Here is a 9,882-nt window from a genome sequence, read left to right as displayed (position 1 = left end):
TCCTTCCTTCCTTCCTTCCTTCCTTCCTTCCTTCCTTCCTTCCTTCCCTTTCCTTCCCTTCCCTTCCCTTCCCTTCCCTTCCCTTCCCTTCCCTTTCCTTCCTTGCCTAGCGGTCCGTCCTTACCCTCCACTGCCCACCGCGGGAAGGGAGGTTTCTCCCCTCCTTGGTCTTAAGGATTGGTTCCAGCTCCTACTGCTTCCCAGTTTTCCCACTCACCCTTTGGTGAAATTCTTGCAAAAGTCTGTTCTCCCGCTGGCTTCAGTGTGGGTGAGAACTAATGGGAACTGCTGGAATTCCTATTCCTGAGCCCCAGGAGTGGGTAGTAATGGGATGGGGGTGGGAGACAAGTGGGATCCGCTCCCTCACTGTGCTGCCCCCCTGCAGGTCCTACATCGCCAATCGAGTGACTGACAAGCTGACCCCTATCCACGATCGTATTTTCTGCTGCCGCTCAGGCTCAGCAGCCGATACCCAGGCAGTAGCTGATGCGGTCACTTACCAGCTTGGTTTCCACAGGTACTTGTGGGCAGGGGAGGGGCAGGTATCTGCAGGGAGTTGGGACCCAAGGTGCTCAGTGGCCTGACGCCCAGGTCCTGATGCTGTCTTTCCTGTCACTCGCCTCATCCTCTAGCATTGAGCTGAACGAGCCTCCGCTGGTACATACAGCAGCCAGCCTCTTCAAGGAGATGTGTTACCGGTACCGGGAGGACCTGATGGCGGGAATCATCATTGCGGGCTGGGACCCCCAAGAGGGAGGGCAGGTGAGACGCCCCCACCCCACCCCCAGCAGAGCACTGGAGCCAGGCCTTTGAGCCTCTCCCCACCCCAGCCACTTTCTATTATTCTTCCCAGTCTCTACCTCACTTACCATTAACTCCTCCCAGACTGATCCCACTCAGACCGGTGTATGTACGTGTGTTGCCGAAGGACACCTGATGACTCTTCTCCCCCTTCCATCTGGCAGGTGTACTCCGTGCCCATGGGGGGTATGATGGTAAGGCAGTCCTTTGCCATTGGGGGCTCTGGGAGCTCCTACATTTATGGCTATGTCGATGCCACCTACCGGGAAGGCATGACCAAGGAAGAGTGTCTCCAGTTCACTGCCAATGGTGAGAACTTGGGTTTCTGGGCCTGTGAACTCCAACCCGCACGTCCAGGCCACTTTCTCATATCCATTCCTCGTTCCGTGTAGTGAAGCCAGAATCTCACTCTGACCCCAGCTTTCTTCTTTTGTTCACAGCTCTTGCCCTGGCCATGGAGCGGGATGGCTCCAGCGGAGGGGTGATCCGCTTGGCAGCCATCGCGGAATCAGGGGTAGAGCGGCAGGTACTTTTGGGAGACCAGATTCCCAAATTCACCATTGCCACTTTACCACCCCCCTGATGCCTGGAATTCTAGGATACAATGAGAGACACCCCATAGTGACGTAAAATTCAATAAACAGTTTGTCCAAGAGGATCTGCTTTGAGGTTCTTTTCTTGACCTCAAGCCTGTGCTTGTTTGGCCCACTGCTGTGTGTACAAAGCTCTGCTCTGAGCCGAGAGGGAGATAAGCCTTGGCAAGAATGGTTTTCAAACCGCTTTCTCCAGACTGCCTTCCCCCACACTCCCTTTCCTCCACCATACCCAGGTCCTTAGGACACCAAGGTGTGGTTGAAATGGGGGCTCCCACAAATGGCCCACCTCCTTCCCTGCTCAAGCCCAGGGTGGAACTCAGATTCCTGACTGGGACTGGGGTCACCTCCCCTCAGCCTGCCTCCTGCTTGTCGTCATGGCTGGCTACTGACCCAAAGGCCAGAGGACAGCAGATCTCCGGCCCAGACTCGTGGTCCCCTCCCTATACACTCACTTCTGTCACCTCGTCTTGTCAGGAGCAGCAGCATGACTACATTGGCTTTGGGGACAAAGGTGGACCTTGTTTGCAAATAGCGTTTAAGATGAGCGTTGAGCGGGAAAGGGGGCCCCCGGGAGCGCTGTGGGCCAGCCCTGAAAGCCATCGTTCCCACGGGGGTGTGATGCTGAACCTGTATTCAGCCCCTGGGATGGGAGGCTGAGAGTAGACTCCGGGCCCCCAAGGCTATCCCCACTCAAGCCGGGGACCTAGGGGAGCTCAGTGTGCGCATTCACGGTGCCTTAGTTTTTCCTCCACTCTGGGGATAAGGGAACTGTAGAAACCATGTTGGAAAACATGGTTCTAGAATACGGTCCTGCCCTGGAGGGTTTTGGAGGTTACAAGTGAGGCTTCCTTAAGGAGGTGGGAGGTCTTGGATTAAATAAAGAGCAGAGAAGGACTTCCGATCCCAAAAATGTCCCTCAAACTTAAAATAACCCATAGAGAGGGGCACCTGGGTGGCTCAGTCAGTTAAGCGTCTGACTCTGGATTGTGGCTCGGGTCCTGATCTCAGGGTCCTGGGGAGGAGCCCCGTGTCCCCCCCCCCCCCCCCCCCCTCCGCGGGGAGTCTGCTTCAGGATTCTCCCTCCCTCTGTCCCTCCCCGCCCCCCCCAACCTGCTTGCTCACACTCTCTTTCTCTAAAAAATAAATAAATAGATCTTTAAAAAAAATAAATAACCCATAGAGAACTTTTGACTTTTCTGCAAAACCTGTTTACCCAGTCCTCCCTCCCTCAAGGCATCTTCGCTTCCTCTGTTCCCCGCACTCTGCAATGAGCCGGACAGTAGGTCCTAAAAACTCCGTCTGCTTCCTGCCATTTCCGTAAGCGGTGTGACATTAATTTCAGCGGTATGACATAGTGATTCGACAACTGCACTGTGCTCAGTGCACGCCCATCATGACTTGCCCGCCGGATGGCAGTGGCCCGGTGCCCTCCTGCAACCTTTTCCACAGAGCGACCGGAATGGTCTTTCCATGTAAGTGAGAGCGTGTCGTCCCCTGCTTGACCTTCCTCGATGTCTCACCAGCCCGTCTGGGATAATATTTTAGCTCCTCACCGTGGCCCAGCTGCCCCAACAGGTCCCCCCAACGGTGACCCTCTCGTCACTGGCTCTTTTCCTCTTCCCTAGGACCTCAGGGGTTTCGCACTCACACTTCCTGTTTTTCCTGCTCAGGACTCATCCTCCCTGATTTTTTTTTTTAAATAAACTTTTTTTTTTTTTTTTTTTTACAAGCATCTCCCCCCCCCCTGTGGCGCTTGAACTCACGGCCCCGAGATCAGGAGTCACGTGCTGTACCGACGGAGCCAGCCAGGCGCCCCATAAAATAAACTTTTTTAGAGCGGTTTTAGGTTCACGACAGAACGGAGCGGAGGTTTCCTGGCCGCCCCGCCGGCCCTCACATGCGCTCTGCCTCCCCCACTGTCAACATCTGTCAGAAACAGCGAATCCACACGACACGGGGGTTCCCAATTTTCACTTGGCTCCTTGCCACTCGGGTCTCAGCTCAAATGCCACCTTATCAGCAGCTCCTCCCTGACTACCTTGGGGTTCCAGAAGCGCCCCCTCCATCCGGCTCCCGCAGTACCATGTAATTTGCTCCGGAGCAGCGTTCACCGCGCTCTCTCCTGGCTCGTGTGTTTGTTTACTGTCTGTGAGAAGGGCAGGCGCTCTGCTTGGTCCACCGATGTGTCCTCACTGCCCGCCGGGGAGTAACGAATGTGCTCCCTCGCCTCACCCCCAGGCCTGCCCGGCCTCCAGCCCCCAACAGCTCACCGCCCTCCACTCTGAGCTTGACCTCGGCACACCCCACGCCCGCTTCTGCAGGCCCCACCTGGGCTCCCCGTGAGATCAGCTGCGTCATATTCACCAGCCCCGCGCCCCCTCCCCTATGTGCCTCCCTTCCCACCTCGGCCCCAGGCACCAGCCCCTAACCACCACCTCCTCCCCGCGCCCCCCCGCCCCAACATGCACACATGCACACAACACTGGGCAACTCTGAGTGTATTTGACAACGAGGTCATGAGGGACGGGGTCCAGATGGATCACAGAAAGACTGGGGAGGGAAGGTTGCCAAGCTTCCTGGAAGTTCAGCCCCTGGTTGTCCCCGTCACATGGTGGAGTCGTTGGCGGACGTCACATGGTGGAGTCGTTGGCGGATGCGAGGTCGTGCAGCTGGTGGCGGAAGGAGAGTCGGGCTTTCCGGCTGAAGTAGGCGCCAGACCCCAAGGACGGTACCCCTCCCTCGGCCACGATGGGGGCCGGGCCGGGATCTGGATCTGGAGGGACGGCGGGATCCAGGCCTGCAAGGGAGATTGGAGGAGGAAGAAGGCCGTTGTGGGCCAGCGCTCTCCTTCCTTCCCTGCAGCGAGGAGGGAAGAGGCCAGGCAGGGCCCTGGGGCAGGGAGAGGGGTCGCAGAGAGAGAGCAGGGCTGCTTTCACTGGCCTGCGACCTACACGTGGTCACCGGGCCTCACACGCGCAAGGGCCCCCGTGCTCGCCCCCCGTGCTCGCCGGGATGCTCTGCTGTCACTGGAAGGTGTTAACAATTTTTTTTTTAACCAGGGGGCTTCGCTTCCTCATTTTGCCTCGGGCAGTCCTATGGAGAAGTCCACCTCCCACCCAGGGAAACAGACGATTCCGTTCCCTTCACTGCTTTGAACCTTTACCTTTCTCCCCAGAGTGAGCGTGCCCACCCGTTTTCCTCGGTCTACCCCCCGCCCCGTACCTGCTCCTCTTGCAGTCCCCCGCTGTCTCCGGCACCCACACCACGGGAAACACCATGCCCCCTTGAGACCCATCTCGACAGTGGAGGCGACCGGGATGCTGGGAACGGCCAGGAGGGCCCCAGGAGGAGGGGTGTGGCTTCCAAGCCCCCCCACTGCGGGCCCAACTACCACTTAGCCTCAGACCGCCTGGTGATTACAGGCGCCAGGGGATGGAAGGAGGAGAGGGAGGAGGAAAGAGGTGGACGGGCGCCCCATCCAAACACCTACCCTTCTGTGCCCCCCTTCAGTTGGGGCGCTCTCTGGTCGGCAGGGAGAAGCAGGAGGATGCTGGGAGGGGTGGATGGCAGAGACCGACGCCAAGGGGCTGGGACACACGGACGCATCGCGGCAAGGGCCGACGACTCAGTCCCAGCCTGGACACTGCTGGGGGTTCATGTGTATTCTGGAATGAGAATCCAGAATGCCCAAGATGTAAGAGTTTAGAGAACGGTCTATTTTTGTAGAAGGAGACATTGTGCAGGGCGGGGAGACGTTCGGTTCTCACTGAACAGCCCGGTAGCTCTTGTACCCTTCTCGGAAGATGGCTGTCGTTGATTCACGAGGCTGTCCCAGGCAGATTCAGGGGACTTGTACACGTTACCTTCTTTCATCTTGCCCACGATCCTTGGAGAGGCGCGTTATTACCGTCCTGCTTCCACAGCTGAGGAGCTGGAGACACGGAGATCCTTCGGCAACTTGCCCAACGTCACGCAGGCAGTTAGAGCTGGAACTTCTTACCCCTGCCAGGCTGACCCCGTCCACTCTGAACCCCATGGGGTGACCTTCAGGCACTGATGCCCTCAGCCAGGCCTGGGGGGGCAGGAGCGCCCGCGGCAAGGACCCTGAACGCCCCCAGCCCGGGAGGGCTGTGCGAATGTGATCCCACCCTTCCCTGAGGGTATCCTCTACTGTCTGACTTAGAAATCTGTTTCATGGGGCGCCTGGGTGGCTCAGTCGTTAAGTGTCTGCCTTCGGCTCAGGTCATGATTCCGGGGTCCTGGGATCGAGCCCCGCATCGGGCTCCCTGCTCCGCGGGAAGCCTGCTTCTCCCTCTCCCACTCCCCCTGCCTGTGTTCCTGCTCTCCCTATCTCTCTCTCTGTCAAATAAATAAATAAAATCTTAAAAAAAAAAAAAGAAATCTGTTTCATATTTCTAAAACAACTTGATGGAAGCACAAATCTCCATGCACGTGAATACACACATCTGCGTACAGTTCTAGGAGTCTTAACAAGTGTATACACCCAGGGAATAAACCACCCCAGTCAAGATACTGGACGTTTCCATCACCAACTCCCCTTAACGTGCTTTGCTGTCAACCTGTCCCCTCCCCCAGCCACAGGCGCCCACTGATCTCGGTTCAATCCGTAGAGATCAGCTCTGCCGGTTTCAGAACTTTATATGAATGAATCGTACAGTGTTAACTTTCTTGCGTCTGTCCGGTTTCTGCCGGCATAACGGTTTTGAAATTCACCCAGGTTGTATGTATTTGCAGTTTCCTTGTGTTTTTTTGTAATGACCGTTTTATTGATATAAATGACATACCATAAAATTCACCCTTTAGGAGCTTTTCATCACCCTCAAGAGACCCGGCGCCCCTTGCCTGTCGCCCGCCTGTTCCCTTCCTCCCCGGCTGGGGGCCACCACTAACCTACCTTCTGTTTCTATGGATGTCGTATGAATGAACTCCTACACTATGTGGTCCTTTGTGTCTGACTTCTTTCACCGAGCATCCTGTTTTCAAGGTTCGTCCCTGTTGTAGCACATGTTCGTACTTTATTCCTTTTTACAGCTGAGTAGTATTCCGCTGTGCTACACCACATTTTGGGTATCCATTCATTAGTTCTTTTTTTTTTTTAAGATTTTATTTATTTTTGTTGTTTAAAGATTTTATTTATTTATTTGAGAGACAATGAGAGAGAGAGAGAGCACGTGAGAGGGGGGAGGGTCAGAGGGAGAAGCAGACTCCCCGCTGAGCAGGGAGCCCGATGCGGGACTCGATCCCAGGACTCTGGGATCATGACTTGAGCCGAAGGCAGATGCTTAACCGACTGAGCCACCCAGGTGCCCCTCCATTCATTAGCCGATGGACACTGGGCTGTTTCTCCGGTTTGGCTATTTGAATACCACTACGAACTTATTTCATTGAGCATTATAACCTCCAGATCCATCCATGTTGTTGCAAGTGGCAAGATCTCATTCTTTTTTATGGTTAATATTCCTCTGTGTGTGTGTGTGTGTGTGTGTGTTTGTGTGTGTGTGTGTACCACATCTTTACCCATTCATCAATCCATGGACAAATGCTTGTAAATAACACTGCTATAAACATAGGGGTACATATATCTTCAAATTAGTGTTTTCATTTTCTATGGGTAAATACCCAGGAGTGAAGTTACTGGATCATGTGGCATAGCTCTGCTTTCAGTTTTTTGAGGAACCTCCATACTGTTTTCCATAGTAGCCGCACCAATTTACATTCCCACCAACAGTGCACGAGAGTTCCTTTTCCTCCACATCCTCACCAATACTTGTTATTTTTTTAAAAGATTGTATTTATTGGGCGCCTGGGTGGCTCAGTTCGTTAAGTGACTGCCTTCGGCTCAGGTCGTGATCCTGGAGTCCCGGGTTCGAGTCCCGCATCGGGCTCCCTGCTCAGCGGGGAGTCTGCTTCTCCCTCTGACCCTCTTCCCTCTCGTGCTCTCTATCTCTCATTCTCTCTCTCTTAAATAAATAAAATCTTTAAAAAAAAAGATTGTATTTATTTATTTGAGAGAGTGAGAGAGAGCATGAGAGGGGAGAGGGTCAGAGGGAGAAGCAGACTCCCTGCTGAGCAGGGAGCCTAATGTGGGGCTCAATCCCAGGACCCTGGGATCATGACCTGAACCCAAGGCAGTTGCTTAACCAACTGAGCCACCTAGGCGCCCAATGCTTGTTATTTCTTATCTTTTTTATATTAGCCGTTCTGACAGGTATGAGGTATCTCACTGTGGTTTTTATTTACATTCCCCTGATGGTGAGTGATGTTGAGCATCTTTTCATGTGTCTCTTGGCCATTTGTACATGTTCTTTAGGAAAATGTCTATTCAGGTCCTCTGCCCATGTTTAAATCAGATTGTGTTTTTTGGTGTTGAGTTGTATAAGGTGTTTTTGTTTGTTCATTTGTTTTTGTTTTTTTTTTTTTTAAGCAGGATCCACGCCCAGCATGGAGCCCAACACAGGGCTTGAACTCATGACCCCAAGATCAAGACCTGAGCTGAAATGAAGACTCAGACACTTAACCAACTGAGCCACCCACACGCCCCATAGAAGTTCTTTATAGATTTTGGATACTAACCCTTTACTGGATCTGTCTTTTGCAAATATATTCTCCTATTTAGTAGGTTGTCTTTTAGTTTTGTTGTTTCCTTCACTGTGCAGAAGCTTCTTATTTTGAGGAAGTCCCATTAGTTTATTTTTGCTTTTTTTCCCCTTGCCTCGGGAGACGCATCTAGAAAGAAGTTGCTACAGCGGATGTCAGGGACCCTACCGTCTGTGCTTTCTTAGGCAGTGAGGTCTCTGACCTCAGGCCTCACATTTAGGTCCTTCATCCAGTTGGAGTTTATTTTTGTGCTTGGTGTGAGAAAGTGGTCCAGTTTCCTTCTTTTTTTGCACGGAGCTGTCCAGTTTTTCCAGCACCATTTATCAAAGAGACCGTCTTTTTCCCACTGGATATTCTTGCCTCCTTTGTCGTGAATTAATCGACCGTACAGGTGTGGGTTTATTTCTGGGCTCTCTATCCTGTTCCATTGATCTATATGTCTATTTTTGTGCAAGTGCCATGCTGTTTTGATTATATACTCAACGCTTAACATTTTTTTGAGGAACTGTCTTCCCAGGTGGCTGCACCATTTTACACTTTGTTTGCTGTGATTGCTGAGTAACAGTACATTACCACAAATTAATCAAAATCAAAAACTTCTCTTTAAAATGCACCATTATTTTATTTTTTATTATCTTTTTTTTTAAGATTTTATTTATTTATTTGACAGAGAGAGACACAGTGAGAGAGCGAGCACAAGCAGGGGGAGTGGGAGAGGGAGACAGGGAGCCCGATGCGGGGCTCGATCCCAGGGCCCCGGGATCATGACCTGAGCTGAAGGCAGACGCTTAACCATCTGAGCCACCCAGGCGCCCTATTATTATCTTTTTAAAAAGATTTTATTTATTTGACAGAGAGAGAGCATGAGCAGCAGAGGGAGAGGGAGAAGCAGACTTCCTGGGGAGCAAGGAGCCTGATGCGAGACTTGATCCCAGGACCCTCAGACGCTTAACCGACGGAGCCACCCCAAAGCGCCATTATTTTAAACACACATGCCCCGTTCAGTGAGAAAGTGTTTGTGATACATGTATCTGATAAAGGATTTGCATCCTAAATATAGGGGTGCCTGGCTGGCTCAGTTGGTAGAGCCTGCCACTCTTGATCTCAGGATCCTGAGTTCAAGCCCCCTTGGGTGTGGAGCCCACCTAAAAAAATTAGAAAATAAAATAAAAATACAAATTATATTAAAAACTCGTAATTCAATGATAAGACAACATGTTTTTTTTTTTAATTAGCAACAGACCAGAACACTTTGCAAAAGATATACAAATGGCCAATAAGCACATGAAACATGGTCAACATCATGAAGCATCAGAGAAATGCAGATAAAACTGCAGTGATTTACTACTTTACGCTCATTAGAATGGCTAACCCTGAAAAGATGGACAGCGTCAAATGCTGGCCATGCTGTGGGACAACTGGAACTAACATCCCTCGATTGGGGCGATGCAAAACGGAACTCCCATTTCGGAAACCAGTTTAGCAGTTTCTTGTAAAGTTAAAATACACTTCTTACACGACCCAGCAACTCCACGCCTAGCTATTTACCCAGGAGCAAGGAAAACGCATATGCACACAAGGACTTAGGCAGGAATGTTTATGGAAGCCCTATCGCAACAGACTATAAACAACCCAGATGTCCCTCAAAAGGAGAGATAAGGAAATCTGCATTTAAAAAAGAGGGCATATTTTGCCTTTTACAGCCTAAGAGGTTCCAGGCTCCCCGCTGGACTGTCAGTCCCCGGGGAGCGGGGAGCTCGCTCACGGCGGTTCGCGCAGAGTCCGGCCCGGGGCCAGTGCGCGGGAGACCGTGCACAAGAGCAAGCTCGCAGGCCGGTGCACACTCCCGAGCCTGGGGCCGCCCTCC

The 9,882-nt window shown here is 52.3% G+C and overlaps 2 protein-coding genes across 3 annotated transcripts in view; one reads left to right on the top strand and one right to left on the bottom strand.

Moving 5' to 3' along the window:
- Positions 1 to 1,459, top strand: part of PSMB6 (proteasome 20S subunit beta 6) — a 2,201-nt gene extending 742 nt beyond the window's left edge. The window contains exons 3-6 of the mRNA XM_025864329.2: positions 386 to 517; positions 633 to 762; positions 966 to 1,110; positions 1,242 to 1,459. Coding sequence (XP_025720114.1) covers positions 386 to 517; positions 633 to 762; positions 966 to 1,110; positions 1,242 to 1,384 — 550 coding nt within the window. The 3' untranslated portion in view covers positions 1,385 to 1,459. The remainder of the gene's footprint in view (positions 1 to 385; positions 518 to 632; positions 763 to 965; positions 1,111 to 1,241) is intronic.
- Positions 1,460 to 3,879: 2,420 nt separating this feature from the next.
- The window catches only part of CUNH17orf114 (chromosome unknown C17orf114 homolog), a 7,540-nt gene continuing 1,537 nt past the window's right edge, over positions 3,880 to 9,882 (bottom strand). Inside the window, exons 1-2 of one of the 2 annotated variants that reach the window (XM_073881595.1) lie at positions 4,620 to 4,692; positions 3,880 to 4,194 (exon numbers count right to left, since the gene is read on the bottom strand). In XM_073881595.1, the coding sequence (XP_073737696.1) occupies positions 4,028 to 4,194; positions 4,620 to 4,692 (240 nt within the window). In that variant the 3' untranslated portion in view covers positions 3,880 to 4,027. Of the gene's footprint in view, positions 4,195 to 4,619; positions 4,693 to 9,882 lie in introns of those variants that run through there. The other variant, XM_073881594.1, reaches the window with a different exon arrangement.

The sequence above is a fragment of the Callorhinus ursinus genome, unplaced genomic scaffold (assembly GCF_003265705.2).
Source record: "Callorhinus ursinus isolate GAN/ISIS: 27379988/994484 unplaced genomic scaffold, GSC_fseal_2.0 scaffold43, whole genome shotgun sequence".
Taxonomy (NCBI): Eukaryota; Metazoa; Chordata; class Mammalia; order Carnivora; family Otariidae; genus Callorhinus; species Callorhinus ursinus.
Note: the sequence above shows the minus strand (reverse complement) of the source record. Positions and strands in the feature narration are given on the sequence as shown.